Raw genomic sequence first — 22316 nt, forward strand, 5'->3', positions numbered from 1 at the left:
GACCATGATATATTTATAGTTGCCATCCCTTTGTAAGGGACCACAGTGGTCCAGGTAAACACATGCTAATGGTTTATCTGAGATTAGAAGGGGCGTCTGTGCTGGTCGTTTCACTGTTGATACTTTCATTCTTTGGCAAATTTCACATTCTAGAACATAGTTTCTAGTCTGTTTCCTCATGCGCGGCCACCAATATCTGTTTTAATAACGATATCGTGGCGGAAATACCAGCATGTGCAGAAGCTAGCCCTTCGTGTGCCGCTAAAATTAGTCCTAATCTGTGTTCCATGTTTGGAATTGCCCTATCCCCACTCCAGGGATTCGAGCAAAAGGAACATTATTTGCATCAGTTATGTATGAGTACTTTACTGGAAAGCCTTTCGGGAGTGTTTTTCTATTATCATTTACTGAAGCACTGACAGCTTGCATTATATCGCTGTCTATTTTTGTTTTTGACCGGGTGATAGCAGCTACGGAAGCCGTTTGTACAGCTGCCTTCGCGGCTTCATCAGCCAATGAATTCCCCGCAACGTGAACGCCATCACGTTGATGACTCAGTGTATGTATCACGTGAGTCTTTTGTAGTTCTTTCTGTAAAAGAACTACTTGTTCCCAAAGCGTTTTATGCTTGATTGTGCCACCTTTCGCATCTATGAAACCGTTTTGAACCCAGTTCTGCAAGTATTCATTGTAAGATTGGACGCAGTAATATGAATCGCACACTATTAGTGTGGGGGATTCGCGATCGGTATTTTCAAGCGCCATCTTAAAAGCCAGTAGTTCAGCTCGCTGAGCTGTACAATCTCCTAGAGATTGAGTTTTAGTTATTAGTGGTCTAAATTTTCCTTCGTGCCAACGACCTTTAACAATCGCGCATGCAGCACTATATGCTTGTTTACCCCCAACTGCGGGTTGTGCTGATCCGTCTGTACATATTATACAGCCGTAATGTTCCAGAGGCAGGATTTCGGTCGGCAGAGGACATTCATATTCATATTGGAGAAATTCTTGTGGTTTTAAGTTAGGAACAGATTCGTATACTACGTCTGATGCAGCAAGAGAATTAACCCATTGTATCCATCTCGGATGTAGTGCTTTAGCATTTGGAATGCTTGCTCTTGTTACTGCTTCTAGGGCAGGTATGTATGTATGTATGTATGTATAGGCATTCTTGTATAGCGCATACGCTGTCACCCGACGGGTATCCTGGCGCTTAGACTGTTATGACACATACATGATGTTTCCAGCATCCGATCCGTTTACAGTATCCAAGGGAACAGGAAGTTTTCAAGGCTTTCTTAAAAGAAGGGAGGTCTTCCAAACCCCTCAGCCCCAACGGAAGGGAATTCCACAGTCTCGCTGCGGTGAACCTGAAGGACCGACCACCCATCCGGGACCTCAAGATCTTGGGAACTACTGTCAAATAGGCTGAGGCTGACCGGAGTGATCTAGACGGAGTGTACCAAGAGGAAAGGTCCTGCAGAGGGGACGGACCTTGTCCGTGAAGAGCCCTAAATACCAAGCACAGAGCTTTAAAATCAATCCGTTGAGAGATTGGCAACCAGTGAAGGTCCCTAAGTGCCTTGGCAGAGGAGTCCAGGCGTCGACGCGACAGTGCCAATTTGGCGGCGAAGTTCTGTACTCGTTGCAATTTCCCCAGCAACGTGGCCGGTGCCCCCAGAAGTAGTGCGTTGCAATAGTCAAGTCGACTTAAAATTATGCTCCGCATTACCTCTGGTCTAGCCTGTACAGGGAGCAAGCGTAAGATCTTTTGCAGCGAGCAGAGCAGTGCCATGCAGGTGGCTACCGTTCTGTTCACTGATACGTCTAGCTGCAAGCTGGAGCTAAATATCACCCCCAAATTTCGAACAGATTCAGCAGGCAAACTAGTCCCCTGGAAGTCAGGAGGCCAAAAATCCTGTGGGAGAGGCCTAGGGGTACGATCCATGGAGCAATGCAGCACCACGGTTTTTGAGCTGTTGAATTGCAGGGAGTTATTGCCCAGCCATTCTGCCGCGGTGCTCATGCAACGATGGAAGACCTCCAGTGACACCGCCTCCTTACCCTCAAAAGAGAAGATACTGGTGTAACGATTATTATTTGTTTACCTTGTGCAAGGGCTCTTTCTTTTGCTACAGCAGTTTGAACCGCAGTTAAAAAAAATTCAGTAGAACTGAATTTCATTTCAGCTTGTGTGTACAAGTGTGATTTGTAAGCTGTTGGTACCGTTTCTCCCTCATTAGAGGTCAGGTAGGTGAATCCGCATCTTCCTGGGATGAATCGGATTACAAGGTTTCGTATATTGTCGCGTGTTTGCAATTTTGTTTTAGTTAACATGTCTGTTTGTAATGATCTCAAAATTTCTGTGTGTTTCTGAGTCCAATTAATTGGTTTGAAATCAGGTTTTATTAATTCATAGAGAGGTTTAACCCTCTCTGCATAATTTAGAATGTATGTTCTTCCGAAATTCAGGAAACCTAGTATTGATTGTAAGTTCTTCAGCCTTTTTGGAGCTTGGAGTACAGCACACTTCTCTAAGAAGTTGTCTGCTAAGCTTTTGCCTTCACTTGATAATTCATATCTTAAAAACAGGACAGTTAAATTAGCAATTTGTGACTTTTTAAAGTTGAATTTATACCCTTCAGCTGCGAACCCAAGTATTATGGTGTTCACTCTTTTCAAGTGTGTCTCCAGGTCATCATCTGTTAGATAGATGTCATCGACATATGATAATGCTTCATCATCATATATTTGTAGTAACTCTGTTACCCTTGCTGAGAATAATCCTGGGCTGTTCTGGAATCCCTGTGGGAGTCGACAGAATTGTTTTTGCGACCCCATTGTTGAGAAAGCGGTCAAATACCTGCTTTCATGTGCAATGTTTTGACAGAAGAAACCATTTGAAATATCTAATGTCGTTTTATATTTTTTGCGCACGATGTTATTCATTAGTGCTGCACTGTGTGAGTTTTGTACTGCAAATGTTTTGCAACAGGAGTTTAAGTGTTTGTAGTCCAAAACTAGACAATATGAATCGTCTGGCTTGGAGACAGGAAACAAAGGATTGTTCATTTGTGAGGTGCATGTTTCAATCACCCCCTGGTATTCAAGTTGATCTAAGGTCACCCTGACTTGCTTTTTAGCTTCTTGTTTAACAGGGTACTGCCTTTGTGCAGTAGGTTGACTTTTTAACTGGATTTTGTGGGGAGGAGAATCCTCATCCCATCCTACATGATTTTTATATAATGCAGGAGCTTGGGCTACGGCCCATTGTCTAGCAAATGTGTATTTTTTATGAATTAGAATATGATTTGAGAAGGCAGGCATAATCATTTCTTCGCCATGAGGGCACTCCCTGACAAACTCTGGTGGCCAGTCTTTTTCAGCTAACAGGATATCATAGCCTTTAGATAAGTTGTCCCAAAAGAGACCCCTTACTTTCCTAGTTGTGTCCCCCTCTATACGCAATGTTATTTCGTATAATTTTGGGTTTGCCAACTCTGGTGTCTGCAGTTTCCACTTGAATGTATTCATTCGTGTCCACTGTCTCCAGAAGATTCATCAGGATCTTGCGAGCTATGGTTACTTCTGCTGCGCTGTGTAGCATTGTCTGGGCCCACTCTCCGCTTTTCAGTTGTGTCCTCAGTATCCTCGGCATGTTTTATTTTAATACTGGCTACCTTCTTTCTTGGAAATTGTAATTTTTTACTTTGATGAGCAGGTTCCTTGTCTTTGGACTGGACGTGCTCTTCCTTGTGTTCTGACCGTCCTCTTCTTCACCGATTTCTGTGAGGAAGTCTGAAAAGATCGAGAGGGACGCGTATCAATATCTTGATATCTGTCAGGTTTTCTCAATTTATCCCTATCTCTAAGGTTGTATCTTTTCTCAGAGGGCTCCCTTTGGGGAGACTTGCTTCCTCTTTCTGGAGATCTATCTCTCCGCTGAGGAGACCTTCCTCTGGACTGAAAACGTTTTTCTTTGGGAGTGGATTGTTTATTACCATCCCAACTCTTTTTTGGAGTGTTCAGATTATTTTTAATAAAGGTTTTTTCAAGATTTTCAGTTAGTTTGGGTGGGAAACCAGTAAAACCCCAACTATCTCTACCTAGTTCTTCATAGGATTTTTCTATGATTCTGGCAAGTTCAAAAGGTTGTTCTGCTAGATCCATTTCTTTCAATTTCTGCAGGTATGTTATATCGTTAATTGCCAATTGAACTAATTCTCTATATGCCTTTGTTAAATCTTTTAGTTTAACTAAAAGTTCTTCACTTGACATCTTTTCAATGTCAGGATGTGGTGTGTAGCTGGCTAGAACCGGCCACGTGGCTCCTGGTCTACCTAGTGGACCGAGCCTGGTAATGTGATTTTGATGTTTTAGGGCGCCTTTAAACCAGAGCAGGTGCTCTTGGTAAGTTAGTGGAATTTCAACGTCCTCGAAAGGAGCGTATTCATCCGGAGGTTCCTCTATTTTGTAATAGTGGAATTCGTGTGTCACAGCGTGTGCTGCTGGAAATTGTATCCATGAATAGAATACCTCTGTCTGTCGATATTCATGGGCCTCTACCACAAATATGACTGTACCACCTCTTGATGATACTCCATTTTCTATAAGTTTTTTAGTTATAGTTTTTCTCACATGTACCGGAATGATTATAGCATTCGGGTCATTTTCTTGGAGACTCGTATCATCCGCTAGGAGTTGAGCTGCTAATTTAGCTCTCTCCCTTTCCTCTTCACTATCCGACATTTTACTGACAGAAAGTTTTTTGTTTTGTTACAGAGCAAGTTTCAAGGAAACAAAGATTAGGTGCACAATATTTTGGAACACTGTATCCTTCAACGTTGACTAAACCAAAAACTAATACATAAAATAATAATAATAATATCCATATTTGTAAAGCGCACAATCACCCGTTAGGGTCTCTAGGCGCTGGGGGCCGTCGGGAAGATTAAGCAAGCTATTGCCCAGAGTCACATGGTGCTGGGCTAATCTGCCGCCGGTGCCGGGGATCGAACCGTGATCCCCAGATTCCGGAGTCAGTCGCCCTGGCCGCGGCGCCACATAGGAATCTCTTCCTACTAAGTTCCGGCGGATATTAACCTTTTACCCACTCCAGATGTCTTTTGGAGTTTTTACGGGAAAAAGGGTCTGTGTGAAAAAGCACGACTGAGTTACTCTAATGTCTTGCGTTAGATTATCGCCTTACCAATCTTTGGGCGCCATGTAGTGTAGTTCCTATATTCCCAATAGGCTCTGCGCATTGGAATAATATAAACAGCAGTGTAGACTGAGGTCATCTAGGTCTCTACTGACTATATTAGACTTAATTAGTTTTGCCAGCTAGCTCAGAGGTCACTAGAAACTTTCTCGAATGTTCAGGAAAGAGTTGACTCTCCTGATTTAGACAAGAAGGGATTGGTTTCTGACAACCGCATAAGCATGACAACTTTGCTCCCTCAGAATAAAGAGTATATCTCTAGAGTCGTGTGAAAACAATAGACAGTTATTTCACTCAGTCAATCGTGCATACTTAGTTTCACCAGAGTGCAGAGAAATAGAGAGACGGGCGTTTTCAATAAAAGGTGTTATTTGTTGAGCAGTCTTCTTTCTCATGCAAGAGAAAGGAGTTGCCACAATTGCAATACTTATAAAGTAAAGTGCGTACAGTAAAAGGAGTATTATGAAATAATACTGTAAAAGCATTGATATGGTTTCTTAGCCATATGATACTTTAAAATGAATAAAATATATACATACATAAAAACATCGACTAACGTACTCAACTGGTGCTTCTAAGATACGCCTACCCCGGTGTACCTGACCTAAGCCTAATACGTGGGAAGGAGTAAGTAAGTTGCAGTTTAAGTTAAGTTGGTTTTTGCCCAGAATCTGAATCAAGAATTCTCTCAAGGGTTTAGTCAGCTCCGTACCTTGGTAATAGAGTCCTGAGAGAGAGATACAAGACCTCCTACATTCTATCTCCCAGCAACCCGCAAGGGTGACTGGAAATACCGGGGCTGGAATTTCTCGGCAGGAGAAAAGACAGCGTCTCTCTCAGTGCGTCAAATGGGAGGGGCGGCTTCCTTCGGCTCTCGCATCAGCTGGGCTTCGGGCAAGTAGATAGCCGCTCTGCTCCAAACCACCGCGCGTTTGCTTAAGGCAACTTTGGTATATTTATACCTGGAAGGTGCCGGGTTTGACGTAAGGTTGGACATAAGACGTCACTAAGAACTAACAGTTCATTCTGGACTCCAGGAGTTCTTGTGCAAATCAAAACAAAAGCAGGGGGATTTCCTGGGCTGCTGGAGGCTTGGTTTGTTTAAAGAACGCATTGTGCTTTCTAGGAGTCTATGGGAGTAGCCTAGCCGTATTTGGACTGCATGGGCTATTACTAAATATGGATATGATTCTTATGCCTTTATAAGGATATTATTTGTTATAACCATATAAGGGCATAAATCGGGAATATCGAATTAGGGTCCTAGATAGAATCACAACAAAATACTAGCAATATATTCAGTAGGTCTACCAACTAACGCACAGAGCGTTTAACGAGGTTAGTATACATATATACACACATATATATATATATATATATATATATATATATTCACTGAAAAAACCATAGGTTTCACACACGTTATAGTTCAAAATTAGCATTTAAAACACCTTAGAAATTCACTGAAAAACCATACGTTTCACACATGTTATAGTTAGCTGGACATTTCACTCATACAAGACCATTGAAATTCTCCCGTTATAGTTAACTATAACTATCGCGCCCGCAATGCACTGCTGATGACGTCACATATTACATCACTCATGACATGGTCAGTGACATCACTCATGACATCACTGATGACATCGGCTGATTTTTGAGGAATTTTTTAAAGTTCCAAAACTCCACACTTAGAAAAAGTTTCAAGTGAAACCAGTCAATGTTAGCCTATGGAAGGAAATTCAAGTTACTGTAAGTATGATTAGAATTACTTTTCAGGATCAGTAGTGTGCTCAAAGATGCAGTACTGACGTCTCTTGTGATAACAGGTGAGTAAATCGGAATTCGTAGTTCGGCTGATTTTACAGGAATATTTTGCTAAATAGTGGAGGAAGGTGGTGGGACCGAGGTAACATGTGCAAACACACCCTGTGGCGCGTTTTAGGTTGGGGAATTAATTCCGCTTCAATCCTGAGGTCCCCTGTGAGCCAACTAGCCCACCAGGTACCTCCAGTATGCGCCAGGGAGCTGCGTTGCAGACAGGTGTTCAGAGAGCCCCCTTTTTACAACACTCTGCAACGCAGCTCCATGGTGCTTACTGGAGGTACCTGTTTGACTAGTTGGCCCCTAGGGGACCTCTGGATTGAAGAAGAATTAATTCCCCAACTTAAAACGCGCCACAGAACATATTTGCACACATATCACCTCTAGCCCCGCCCCCTACCTTCATCACTGTGCAAACACGCCCCTTACTGCGTTCTAAGTTGGGGGATTAAGTCCCCTTGTATACTGGGGGTCCATGGAGGCCAACTAGCCCACCAGGAACCTCCAGTATGCGCCAGGGGGCTGCGTTGCAGAGACGTGTAAGGAGGCCACACCCCTTTTTACACCTCTCTGCAACGCAGCCACCCGGCGCTTTTTCAGAGGGGGAACTAATTCCCCTTGCATACTGCGAGTCCCTGGGGGCCAACTAGCCCACCAGGAACCTCCAGTATGCGCCAGGGGGCTGCTTTGCAGAGAGGTGTAATGAGGCCACTGCCCTTTTTACACCTCTCTGCAACACAGCCCCCTGGCGCTTTTTCAGAAGGGGAAGTAATTCCCCTTGCATATGGGGGGTCCCTGGGGGCCAACTAGCCCACCAGCAACGTCCAGTATGCGCCAGGGGGCTCCGTTGCAGAGGGGTGTAAAAAGGGGCGTGGCCTCTTTACACGTCTCTGCAAGGGAGCCCTCTGGCCCATACTGGAGGCTCCTGGTGGGCCAGTTGGCCCCCAGGGACCCCCAGTATGCGAGGGGAATTACTTACCCCTCTGCAAACGCGCTAGGGGGCGCGTTTGCAGAGAGGTGCAGGGAGGGGGCGTGGCCTCCTCCCGATCCCGTTTAAAAAAATTAAAAAATTCAAATTTTAAGGGGGGGCTGTGTAGCCCCCCTTCTTTTTCTTTGGGCCCTGGGGACCCCATCCCCCAGGGCCTGCCACCAATTTTTTTTAAAAACATTTTCAAAAATCGGGAAGGGGGCCGCGTGGCCCCCCTCCCGTTGCCAATTTCGGCCCCTGGGACCCCATCCCCCGGGGCATGGCCAACTTTATTTTATTTTTTGGAGGGGCACCTCATAGCCCCCCTCCTTTGCCTCCGGGGACCCCATCCCCCGGGGGCGGCCTTTTATTTATTTATTTATTTTTGGGAGGGGGGCCCTGTGGCCCCCCTCCCAGGCCACTTCTGGCCCCGGGGACCCCATCCCCCCGGGCCTGGCCTTCCTCGTTGGGGGCCGTGGGGGGGTCCCCAAGCCCCCCACGGTCCCTGCCGGCTCCCCGTATCCTGCGGGAGCCGGCATTGCTTTTCTGCATGGGGAGCAGCTAACATGCTGCTCCCCATACAGAAAAGCAATCTGCTTTGATTTTTGAAAGATCTTTAAAAAATCAAAGCAGTTTGCTGTGGTAGGGTGGGAGCCGCGAGGCTCCCGCCCTACCACAACAAACAGCAGGGTCCCGGGGGTAGGCACCCCGGGACACTGCAGGGGCCGGCCCTGGGGGGTGGCCTTGTGGGACCCCCTAAGCAGGCCTAGGGGGTCAGGGTGTGTCTACCCTGCCCCCTTTGCATGTTTTGCGCGTTTGTTTTCAGCTTTCTTGCGCCTCGGTTCACCGTTGCAGTGTCTTAGACTTGCAGGTCCCAGGCAAAATGAGGGAGATGGAGTGGTGGTCAGACCAGTCACATGGGTTTATGGAGATGAGCTTGACTGAGGATTCCTTAGAAATGATCCAGTCAAGGATGCCTCCTTTTGAGTGAGTTGGCTGAGAGTAGGCTTGGGATAGGGCTTGGTCAGTTAGTAGGACTTTGATAGCATTGACATGGGGATCTTTAGAGTCATTCCAGTGCAGGTTGAAATCACCCAGGAAAATCTCTTTAGCATTGGAGGAAATCTAAGTTGTGATGATTTCCAAGAGGTGATCGGTAAAGGAGTCGTTGGAGCCTGGAGGGTGGTAGAAGATGTGTAAGTTGCAGAGATGTAGTGAGCTGCTGCAGATGGAGAGTGCAAGGTGTTCGCAGGAGTCAGTGGTTTCCGCCAAGAGTTCTGTCCTGTTCTCAGGTACTGGGGAAGGATTTGGAGTCCTGTACTGTTTTTTCATAACGCCTCGCTATTAGAGGTCTTGTACTGGCCTGATAAGGCCTACTTTGGGGGACAAGCTCCAGACCAGTGTAAACCCTCGAGTATGGGGGTCACTAGGATAGTTTGTATTCTGCCTTAGCCAGCACTAGTCCCTGGGGCACACACCCCATACTAATCTGCGGTCTCTGCTGCCAAACGCGCAGGCTGACACCCAGCCTTATTGAATGTGCCATTGTGGTCTCTATTTCTTTCCACCCCCCAGCCACACTATCGCTACCATTATGGAGTACTATGATGATTATTCTGAAGAGGCTGACCCCATTCGCAGACTTACCCTGGGGTGATGCTTTTACGAGGCGGAGGATTCGTCTATCTACCAAGCAGTAGACCAAACTATTTCCCCTTGGAAAATAGACTGTCCCAGCAAATTAACCAGATGTTTTAGCGCCTTGAGCAATGCTTAGCGGCAGGGACCTCCACTTCGGCTCCTGATCCATCTGACCCTCCGCCGGCAAAACGCTCCTGGCAACCCGGAGTAGATACTGCCGCTTTCGAGAGCCTGCGTCAAGCGTTTGTGGCTAGTCAGAAGGCGCCCCCCGTAGGGACCCACCCCTCCACCTGATCCAGCCTACCGACCAAGATGCAGCTGGCGACCCTGATTCCCCAGGCCCTACAAGACCCTGGCTCCCCTCTCACTCTTCTTCCGCACCTCAGCTTACTGCTATGTTAAATCCAAATGGCATTGTCCACCCATGATCCTCGGAGTAGGCCCCGGCGGAAAAGGTTGCGGCATATGTGGTGGAACATATTCGCCGCCCCCTGGAAAAGGAGGCTCGCAACTGTTTGCGGGCGGAGTGCCCGCGCCCTTCACTAGAAGGGAAGGTGGCCATGACCCCGGAGATCGATGCCCGCATGTCCACCTTTCTCCAGAAATTCATTTGTGACCCAAAAAAGGGCATGGACAGATCCTGGCCTGGAGGGCCTGTCAGGATAAGCTCTTGGACGCCTTGGGCTCAGCCACCAAAATCCTGGATATGGCCGAAGAGGCCAAAGAATCTGGATCTATTATGTCCGCAGAGGCCCTTTCCAACTGGGCGCAGAGAGTGATTGTTTTTTGGGGAAAAGCGAATTGTGACCTCAATACAGAGCGCTGTAGGTCCCTTCTTATAAAGATAGAGCCCAAGCTGGGGGACCTAGCTGATTCCGAGGCCGGGGCAGTAGCACAAGGCAGATTGTTCGGAGAGCCTTTCATGAAGGAACTTGGCAAATTCGTCAACACCTTCACGTCTTTAGACAGGGCCCAATCCACGATTAAAAAGGTTTTTCCCCGTGTTTTTCGTGGGGCCGGTCGAGGCAGGGGCCGCTCGACCGGTCGACAATATCACCAGGGCAATCAGAAAGGCTCCGGCAATACCAGGACCAGTCCTGTTTCGGTAATTTCTACCCCAGTCGAGGTCGGCATGGGAAAGGAAGAAGATTCCGTGGAGGTTCTTCCGCCTCTAACTCAGGTGAGCGTTCCAACCTTTTTCCCTGTTAAGCATAGGGGGCGGCTGGCAAGTTGTTACCAGGCTTGATTGTCTCTAACGCGGGATGCGTGGGTGCTTCAAACTAGAACAAGGGTTTCATATAGAGTTCATGGGACATCCGATTCAAAAGTCCAGACCCCTGCCCATCCAGTTTTCGGAACAGGACACAGCCTTGGTGGACGAGGAGGTTGCCTCCCTCCTCCGCAAAGGTGCAGTTTCCCTTTCTTCCTTGCACACCTGGGTTATTTTTTAACCAATCTCTTCTTGGTGGACAAGATGGACGGGGCAAATGCCCGGTTATCAACCTCAGCGAGTTCAACGCATGGCTGGTGTATCACAATTTCAAAATGGAGGGGGATTCACCTCCGAGATATTTTACATCCTCACGACTTGATGGTCAGCTTGGACCTCAAGAACGCATATCTCGTGATCCCGATCTTCGCTCCTCACAGGCGTTACCTTCAGTTCACCTGGCGAGACCGCATCTTCGAGTTCACAGCCGTTCCGTTCGGCCTCTCCTCGGCTCCCTGGTGCTTTACCAAGGTCCTCAAGCCGGCGGTGGGGTTTCTACGGGCTCAATGAATCAGGATGATTGTTTACTTGGTTGGGGTGCCAGATGCGGGGATATGGCTACAGGAGGCTTGTGGTCTCCAGAAGAACAAAAATTGCATATCAATTGTTTAGAGCTCCTGGCGGGCTCCTTTGCAGTGCGTTGCTGGACGAGAGAGTCTGTACGGTCCTGGGTCCTTCTGAAGATGGACAATGTCTCCGCCATCCATTATGTGAATCACCTCGGAGGTACACGGTCGAAGGCCCTGTCAGACCTGGCTATGAGCTTTTGGCAATATTGCCTGGACAGTCAGATCTCTGTCACGGCGGAGTATCGCCGGGCAGAGACAACTCGGAAGCGGATTTCCAATCCCGTCACTTCCGGGATTCCAGTCTTTGGAAACTGGACCAATCAGTCTTTGCACGGCTGAACAATCATTGGGGTCCTTTTTCGGTGGACCCGTCTGCCTCCAGGCTCGATCACCAGACCACTCGAATTTTCAGTTGGAGACCGGATCCCTTGGCGATTGCCACGGACGCCTTCCAGCAGGACTGGAGTCTGGAGCAGGGATATGCGTTCCCTCCTTTCGCAATGATCACGCGGACTTCGGAGCAGGTCCGGAGACAGGAGGTGGACCTGGTGTTGGTCACCCCTCTGTGGAGGTCTCAAGTCTGGTTTCCAGTTCTTCTGGAACTTTATTGGGATTTTCCAATCCTACTCCCCCACTTCCCGACTCTCCTCACGAATCCAGACGGGCTTCCTCATCCTCTGGTGGAGACAGGATCTCTATTTCTCATGGCGTGGCGGATTTCCGGGGCCGTTGGGAGGCCCCAGGTCTTTCGGAAGCGGTTGAGAGCCTCATCTCCAAGGCTTGGGCAGGCAGTACCTTCAAGAGGTACAACTCGGCATGGGGAAGATGTACCCGTTGGTGTGTGCGATGGCGTTTTGATCCCCTGGGGGCAGACGTTGTTCACATCGTGAATTCTTTAGCGCAGCTCGCTTCGGACGGGCTTGCATACCGCACCATCAACACGTTCAGGTCTGCCATCTCTTCGGGTCATGTCCCAGTTTAAGGGTCCCCCGTTGGGGAACATCCTTTGGTATGCAGGCTTCTGAGAGGTATTCGCCTGTCCTTACCTCTGGAACCGCGTTATTCAGCGCTTTGGGACGTTAATCAGGTTCTTAATCTGTTTTTGTCCTGGCAGCCTAACAGGTTTCTTTCCAGGAAAAAACTCTCAGCGAAGTTGGCCATGCTTTTCTGTCTGGTTTCTTGCAGACGGGTTTCAGATGTCAGAGCGTAGGACTTATCCGGAAGGATGTTCACTCCAGAAGGTGTGACTTTCACTCCTCTCAGGCGCACCAAATGCCATACTAGAGTGATCTCCTCCCCGGAGTTTCCGGATTCTCCCAAGTTGTGCATTGTGAGGTGTCTCAAAGCCTATGAGCAAATGACAGAAGACACGTCAGTGACACGTTTCTCAGTTGAAAACTTAAAAACGCCGGGAATCTGTCAGGCGGTTTACTACTTTTGCTGTTGTTGGTCCATGCATACCTGCCGTCGCCGAAAATAGAAGGCTCATTGGGTAAGTTAGAAGGGAAGGCGAAGGTCGGGTTTCATTCGCTAAGTTTTAAATCCAAAGCCAGAAGGTTCGAGTTATTGCTTGACGGTCTGACAGCGGGGATATCAGAGGATGGGAATGCTTACCAAATATTGAGTCGTATGGGTTGATGCCGCTTTTATTATTATCTCTTATTTATTGATTGCAACTATGTCAAACTCGGGTGTTTGCATCAGTGAGAATGGTGCTCTCACTCTCATAGCATGCCACATTCTATAAGCCAATATCCAGATGCGTATATAGCGCATTGAGCTGTATCCCTTAGAAAACTCTAATCACTTGCGGGGGACAGTTGCGGAAATTTGGGGATTTGGAGGTAAATTGACTTCCGGCTTTATTTACATGGTTTGGGACCTCTATATAGGGGCCATGTGTTTGTGTCATGAGAGACACAGTATTTAGGCCACTGTTTGCAATGAGCAATATGCATTATTAGGACTTTTTAGAGATTATTTGTGACATTTTTTTTCTTCAGACTATCCTGGCTGAAGTTTATCATTACTTCATCCGCACTGGGATCGCCGATAGCTACACATTTTTGTTAGAACTTATCCTTATATTACTTTTCTGGTGAGACCTTCATATGTAATTGATGCCTTCTAGATATAGTCTATTGAATTACATCGAATTGGCTGTTAAATGGTGACATTTGTTTACAGACTTTTACGATTGGATCCCACTTGCTGTTAATGGTGAATAGCTTTCCTGTGCATTTGAACCCTGATGTGCCTTTACAAGTAAGCTGCACCATTAATAGATGCAGACTCTCTAATATGGTGGTCCAAATTCTCTTGGGATATATTTCTTTAGATTCTCATGGGCTGGGCGTTCTAGACCTTTTAGCCACGTAAATACTTCTGAAAACCATAGAGGGATCCTCTACATCTTTTCCTACTCAGTTGGAATTTCGTTCCAATAGCACTTAGGTGAGAGCGCACTCGTAGTTCAATGACATTATGTGTGTGTTCTATATACAGACCCTTGGATAGTATTTATTGTTTAACAATGTATGGGGGTGTTTTTTTTTCCTAACATAGTTAGTGTTTGAAAGCAGTGTCTCTATTTAAACTGGAACGTGGGGTACCGATGTATTGAGGTACCTGTGACTGCAAGCATATGTTTTTTATGTATATCTTCTCAGATCACTCTGGCCGGAATTTCATATAACGCCGCCCGATTCGTGAGACTGACTATTCCCTTGAAGCACACGGAGGGATTCTGTCTGTACGGGAAGAATTTTTGGGTGAGAATACTCGCCTTTCTTTTTCCCTCTTCCTGTCTTCTTATCTACTTTCTTCTTCCTTCGATTTACCAGTGATCTGATCTGGTTTACATCTTGAACTGAAATTTAATTTGATATGCCATTTGATTCTGTTTGACATATTCTTCCTTTTTCTTCTTTCTCCTGGGGTCCCTGTACTTTGATTTTGTGTTTACAAGTGTTATTTCAGCAATAATTTGTGTTTTTTTTATCCTTCCCTATGTCTATTTCCTTTTGTTTTTGCATATGTACATATAAATATGTATTCTTAGTATTTGCTTACCTTTACGTGTATAAATTTGTTACAATGGGTAGATTGGCCCAAATCTCCAATCTTGTTTAGGCTGTTTTTGATTAATGGATATATATGTGTTGTTAATCGTGATAGTTTGTCTTTTATATTTTATTTGTTAACATTGTCTGTGCAAATAAATTTTAAGCATTGTATTTTGAGGTAACTTTTTGTTCCTGTGCCCTAGATGCAATAGTATGAATTGATATATATATATATATATATATAAATAAATATATATATAATGTGGTTTATATTTGTGTGTATATTTAGTCTTATGTATGGTGTGTGGTTATTTATGTGTTGTTTTACGTTGATTCCAGCCTTGATGAAGTTCCTTTAAAAGGAACGAAACGCATTGGCTGTTGTCCTGTCACCTTTTACATTAAAGAAGAATAAAGACATTTTGAAAAGACCATACTGGCTTAAGTGGGACTTCATCCCTGGTGCTGCCTCCGCCTTTTCCTCAATGAAAAAATAATGAAATTAATTTGTAAGTACAACAACACTTGAAAATCAGAGTTTATCTAATGCATCTTTAATCTACATATACTTACCTCCTTTATACATTTATATACCTTCCATGCCCTTGGATCTATAATTTTATTACTTTTCTCCTAAAAAGCATATTTAATGCACTACCCTATTTCTCATCCTAGACCTCTATCAATATCTTTAATCTACATATACTTACCTCCTTTATGTATCTATATACTTTCCATGTACTTATGGATCTATATATTTATTACTTTCTTCTAATTCAGCATATCCAATGCACTACCCTATTAATCACCCTACCCCAACTTTCTGACTTATGTCAAACTTCTTTCTACTACTCTTTCCAATGCACTACCCTATTTCTCACCCTATCAATACATCCTCTACATCCACACTTTCATTTATCCCAAACCCCATACCACTATGATCCCCAAAATAACACTTTCTAGACTCTCCCCTACTCTACCCCTCCTTGCATCATCTGACACCTCTTTTACTATACCGATCCCCCAAAACAAGCCTTTCTAAACTCTTCCCCCTGACTCTTTCCCTCCACCTCCTTTTTACTCATCCCAAGCCTAATCCTACTGCTATGACCTCCAAAACAAACAAAAAAAAGTCTAAATCCTTCACTCTTCTATCCCTCCACTATCCTTTTCAATCAAAATAACTGACTAACATGTTCACTTCTCAAATTTCATATTTCACTATACTAATTCAACACTAATCCTTTATGTTCCAGAGTAGCGTGTTACTCGTTGAAAAAGCGCTTCAACAACCCATCAGGGGTAGCAAGCTCTATATAAATGCAAACCTCTTTCCCTCTTCTATCGTTCTGCTATCCTTCTGAATCCAAATAACTGACTAACGTATCAACCACTCAAATGACTTTCATATTTCACTATACTAATTCAACACTAATCCTTTATGGGTTCCAGAGTAGCGTGCTACTCGCCGAAAAAGCTCTTCGATGCCTGGTATGGGGTAGTAAGCGCTATATGAATGCAATTACAATGCAATATAATACAATACATGGTCCACTAGCAAAATGCAGGAAAACAAGAAACCTCACTGCTGCTCTCACTGAAACCCAGGTCAAAAGGTTGAGACATCGGTATCATGGACCAAATGTCACGCATTTATTGAGGCGGAAGGAAGGCTCGAAACGTTACCATGTACAGGACGGCTTGGATGAAATGGAGTTTCTGTGAAGGTCAGATGCGACATTGGCACTCTTATGGAACATCCCAGAGATGTCATGCAACACAACCCAGGCAAAGTACCGGTCACTGCGTGCTTGGGACTTAAAGTAACAGTGCTTATCAAAAGTATGCGGAATGACCAACTGGCAGCCCGTCAGATATGAGCTGGTGGAATACCTCTGCTGAGAGCAACAGGCGTCAAAGCCCTAAAGGTGAGGGCACAAATAACCTTTGGAGGGTCTTTCATGGACATAACATAGCAGATCTTGTTACAGAGGATGACCCAACTGGAAATGGTATAACAGGCCAATGCCATGCATATCTTGGCTGCAACGAAGTCCACAAAAAGCTGATAATCTACTCCAATCTGACAAGTGTGGTCAATGTAATAGGATACTGCACATTAAGCAACTTCTCAAACTCATTGGTGGATGAAAAGGCAGGAACAAAGATGGAAGAGTGATAGAAGGAGCCATGTGACAAGCAGATACCACTTTAAGAAGAAAAGATGGGCAGAACTAATTTATCAAGTATAAACCTGTGAAATGGCCGATCCAAAAGGGCTTTAAGTTCACAACACTACATACTCAAGTCACTGGCACTAGATAGGCAGGTTTCAAAGTTAGATCTGTAACCAGAGAGCCGTGAATTGGTTCAAATGGGAATGAAAGTAGTAAACAAGATTCAGTTCCTACTGAGAAATCGCAAATGGAGTGAAAGTAAACAAATAAAGCGTACAATTCAGAAAACATGCTACTAATGGCAAATTAAACAAACAATATTGGTCAGGAAGCCACATGAAGGCATGAAGGCAGACAGAGCTGCATAATAGACTATTTCAGAAGCAGGACTAGGTCTGAATGGAACAAAATAGTACAAATTATAGAAGACTAGAATGGCGGGATTGAAAAGGATGCAAGCCTTTCCACTTGCACCAGTGAACAAATCCATTACAGCGTCCTGAATTAATGGCTTTGTAGCAGGATTTCCAAACCACTAAGATGACAACTGCAATCTCAGATGGTAGACACTACTCGGTCCCCAAGGGTGCAACCGTACTGTCTGAAGACTGGGGAGGGAGGACTCAACCCAGCTGTGGCAAGAGCATATTTAGCCAATGCAGATTAAGAGCAAGCAGATTACAGAGCGTAAACAGATCAGCATACCAGATCCTCCTTGCAGCCTTGGGGGCACAGACCCAACTCTGCTTTATCTTCCCGCAACTTGCACAGAATGTTTAACTACAGCAATGGGTCAAAACATGTGTGTCAGAGCTGCTGATTCTGATGGTAGCCCTGCAGGAACCACTCAAACGTGAGTATATATCACATTTGGTTCAGAGACATGTTGACAAGACCAACATTTGAAAATCCAATCTGAAGTTCATGCCAGTCACTTCAGGGTGTAGCTCCCACTCAAGGTACTAAAAGGAGAATAGACTCAAGGCACCCACTTTCATGTAGAGAGAGCCTGAAAGGTGAGCGCAACTTGGGAAATAAACAATTTTCTGCACCCACTGCTGGTGGGGAGTAGTCATTCTAGTACAGAAATACATGGTCTCCTAACTCCTCAAGGTTACTCCCACTGCTACTGGTGAATCCAGACTCACCAATACAGGGTCTACAACTGCTCACTACTCTCTCATTTGAAATAGTAGATAAAGCTGGTTTATGTAGGACAGAATCTGAATGACGCTCCCAAGATTGAAAAAAAGGTCTTCATGGTCAAGTCGAATGCCACCCAATTGAAGCAATTTTATGGGCATGAGTTGCGCAGATAATTATCAAAGGCCTTAAGACGTCATACTCCAAGATGGACACCCCAGCACAGGAAGAAGGGATCAGTGACCACAATACCTACACCTCATTGGAGGGCTGAAGGGCGGCTAACAAGCAGGTTGGAGTACATATCAAACACTAGCTATTCATCAAAGTACAAAAACACATGGACTCTCTAGGTGAAGCCACCACATCTACGAATACTTTTGTGAGACATGCAGTTGTCATGCCAAAGAGTAGGGCCATGAACTGATCGTGCAGTGAATCTTTAGGAACATCTGTCCAGGACCAGATGGTTGTTGAGTAACGTCTGTGAAACATGAAAGTGGGTGCCCTAGAGGTCCACGATGACAGCCAATCCCCTGCATTGATGGCAATCAGGACTTGGTTTAAGGTTAACATGTTCAACTTGTTCTGCCAAACACACAGGTTCAAGAGGCGGAGGGCAAGCATGTGTCTCAGACCGCCACCCTCCTTGGGAACCCGAAAGTAAATGGAATAGTCACTTTCTTCTAGTGGTTTAACCTCAAGGGACTCTTTGTGCAGCCAGGCAAGATCTACGGCCTCTAAAATCGGGACGTTGACCAATAAGCACGTCCTTGTGGAAGGAGGGTGGTTCAGAAGGAGAGAGAGGAAGGTTAGGTGGTAATCCTTGCAGATGGATGGAGGACTTCGCAAACTGATATGATGGTATCCCAACTGATGGAGAGATTAAGTCCTTCAACCTCTGGACGCTGGAAAACTCAGCAATGAAGGCTGCCTTGCAGGAAGCGGGGTAAGGAAGAAAGCCTCTGTCGATGAGACAGACAAACTGTGGTAACATACATCTACAACACTATACATGTAGGTTTTCAACCTTATTTAATAAGGGTGATGGAAGCGCAACACCGCTTTGTTCTGACAAGACTATGGCTGAGCAACATACACCACCTTGTTACCTTTCTCAACATAAAATAGAGGAATATAACGGCAGTACCGTGTTGACGTGAAGCACTTTGCATTTTTTGAGGAACCCTTTTTCTAATCAATTTTGTATACTATGGAATCCCCAGCCATTTAATTTAACCGCATGCGTGCGGCCGCGATTTTCGCGCTGTGCGGCATTTTTAAAATAACCGCGTTACATGACGAGCTGAGCTCGTCATGAGCATGCGAGCGGCGCAACTCATGACGAGCTCAGCTCGTCATGAGAATGGAAGGGGTTAATATGTTATCATTTATTTGTAAAGCAATTTGTATTTGGGAAATAATGGCTACATATTCTGGATCTGTAGTGCTAATTTGTTATCGTGCTTGGAGTGTCCCTTTTTAGGTCTCGCCTACGAAGCGCAAAAGCATTTCTTTTGGAGTGACCTCTTGAAATGTTCTGCACTGTTTCCAATGAGCCCTTGTGCATGTATGGAGTTTGCCTTGCGGGAGCGAGCAGCGGCACCATCTGTTTTCAATTATCTTGCTTACGCTATGGAAACAGATGGTGCCTCTGCTTGCTCCCGCAGGGTAAATGCTGTACATGCAGTGAGCCTCAAAGCCGTGTTTACGTTATCTTCGTGTTAACAGTTTGTTTCTTCTAGAATTATGCCCCTCTCTTGATTTCGGGTTACCTCCACTTGCCATTACTTTCCAAACAACGTTCACCAAAGGTGCCTTGTTTTCAAGTGACATCACTGGTGGTTTGGGGCCCAGCTGTGTCCGTGGGCCGCTGTTAAAGTGTGACTCAGTACCAGCTCCATGTGTTGTCGGTGGCCTGCACTGGGACAGGCAGAAGTGCAGACGGCGCAAAGGGTAGTGTCGGCGCTCTGCTGACAGGTGCTGTCGCGTAACACATCTTGCGTACATGGCACATGCCAGTGTGCAAGGGCACCTGGGCCGCAGATAGTGTTTCAGAATAAGGGAGAACTATATGTGCCTTCTGAACGTCAGGAAAACGTTAAATGTGCGGAGAAAGTCACTGCTACTGCCATAAAAACAGGGGCATTCTCTCTTAAATGGGAAAATGCGTGTTTTAGTAATTTCATTGCCTTAGAAGTGCCAGTCTCGTTCAAACATCCCTAGGCACTTTCTCAGATGGTCACTTTCTCAGACATGGCAGGTGGTGCCTGGGCCAATGGGAGTGGAGGGATTGCTGGCTCGCAGACGCTTTTCACATTTCTATTGTGTGCTGTGTTTACTTATTTCGAGCTGTGCTTGCTGTCCCCGCAGTCAAGATAAAGATCTGCCCGATCGAGGGAGCACATTCAGGCAGTTTATCTTCTGACAGTCAAGCACTTTACATCAATCAATACCCCCTGCCCCCTCCCCAACAGACACTACTGCTCAGGGCGAGGGACACCATTCCAACATCCAAAACATACTCAGCGGACAGTGTGCTGCTGCATGCTAGCTGGTACCTTAATGCCTCTGTTCATGCCTCATTGCTAGTTCTAGTTTTGGATTTTGACACTGGTTTTCATTTTTTGTGCTTGCGGTTTGATTGAGTGCAACGCCGCTGTTGTCGCTTGAGTTGAGCTGAACAAGTTTCCTCTAGCCTCGGGTTGCTTTGTGTCATGTTTAAATCCGCCCATTTACGTTTGCCAACAGGCCCTATACTATCAGTGTTCCTCACAACAACTCCTTGTTCAGCAAATAGCAATGAGACACGGAAGCCCATCCTTATAGCTGAAAATCAAAACTACAAGTCCCAGAATCCTTGCTACTAATGGCTATGTACCGGACTGGCTGACTGAAGGTGCTCCAGCTGGCAAAGGGGCCTGATCCAGGCCGTACCTCCTTTACTGGCGCCGACTGTCTCACTTTACAAGGCTGCCAACCCCCTTCAATCACCTGACAACATCTGGAACCTCGTCCAGTTTCAGGTCTTTGCCACTGCAGGCTCTGTAACACTGGAACAGCTTTCAACTCAACATAACCTGTTGAGACATCGACAAAGACAGTAGGTGTGGATAAAAACGTATGAGGTCACAAAGACGAGACCTATCAACTATGCCAATGCTCGTTATACCTAACTGTCTCATGATGTGTTCATGGTTTGTTTATACTTAGTGCTTTTATGGCCTATGCTGATAGTTCCGAAATTAATAATTTTTTTAAACCTTTTTTGGTTTAGTGTTAGACAGTACATACGTAAATAGGGATGAGATTCAGAAAAGTCATGTTTGTCGAGAGACTAGTGGAGCCAAACGTTCCTCATTCCAGAAAGATGAAGTGTACCTCCAAGATTTACACAAGACTATCGAATGTATAATGCAATAGGTTGACACTGGTGACCAACGTCCAAATACCATACGTTCTGAAGCTGATCTATCTCTAAAATAGTAAACATTAAATAAATGCTTGTATTTACGGACCTCACGATTGATGCTCCCAAAGTTGTTCTATATAATATAAAAGGCCTTAAAAACGTAGGCACACACATTTTGCATAAGGGACACCTTGAAAATGATGGCCTGTTGGTTATGAATTTAGTTTTGTTAACAGTCTAATTGGCATTTTTTTCTCACTATATTTTGTTCACAGGGATACAATTTCACGGTTTGACTGCATAAAGTTTTGCCTCACTCACCAATGCTGCTTAGGGAGCTGCTGCTTTCGGAATCGGAAGGCATTGTGGACAATACACTATAGGGGGACCCATCTATGAATAAACAAAACAAAAACATGTTAGCCAACAAGCTAATCAGATAGCTGAACCACAGCTTTTCAATTAGAAACAAAACTTTATTTGGTTAATTAAAAACTCACTGCCGCAGGTGTAAATGTACATTAAAGTAATAAAACGAGTCCTTTGGCTGAGACGACATCTGCTCCATTAATGGTGCTGTGAAACCTACCTTTCCCCCCAAACGTTCCTCCATATATTATGCAAAGTGGGGAGAACCAACCTTTCATTACATCTTTAAGGTAATGCATACTGTGTAATTCTGAAACTTTTTAATGTAGAATCAAAGTACTTATACAAGAAGCTATGTAAAGACTGATCAATCTTAAACAGAATTCTAAGTTCAATGACACTAACAGCGGAATGCGAGTGCAGATAATGGATAGCTCATGCCACACCATTGAGTGTATTGGTGTTCGTATAGCATTAACCTAGCTAAGGGACAATGGACCGCTGCACATTATGCGAGGTGTTGTGTGGCAAAGACAGTCTGAAATATGTACATTAGGTGCTCAAAGTAATTTGTGCCGTTTACACATAATGAGCATGGTCTGCAGCAATTCCATTACGCAAATGTTCTATAGTTTCTTGAATTCGACATGGTTACAGT

The 22316-nt window shown here is 45.2% G+C and overlaps 1 protein-coding gene across 5 annotated transcripts in view; it reads right to left on the reverse strand.

The window, feature by feature from the left end:
* The window catches only part of DLG5 (discs large MAGUK scaffold protein 5), a 957981-nt gene that overhangs the window by 862143 nt on the left and 73522 nt on the right, over window positions 1–22316 (reverse strand). For all 5 annotated transcript variants that reach the window (XM_078643375.1, XM_078643374.1, XM_078643372.1 and 2 more), the window contains exon 2: window positions 21611–21682. In XM_078643375.1, coding sequence (XP_078499501.1) covers window positions 21611–21682 — 72 coding nt within the window. The remainder of the gene's footprint in view (window positions 1–21610; window positions 21683–22316) is intronic.

This window comes from Lissotriton helveticus, chromosome 5_1 (assembly GCF_964261635.1).
Source record: "Lissotriton helveticus chromosome 5_1, aLisHel1.1, whole genome shotgun sequence".
Classification (NCBI taxonomy): domain Eukaryota; kingdom Metazoa; phylum Chordata; class Amphibia; order Caudata; family Salamandridae; genus Lissotriton; species Lissotriton helveticus.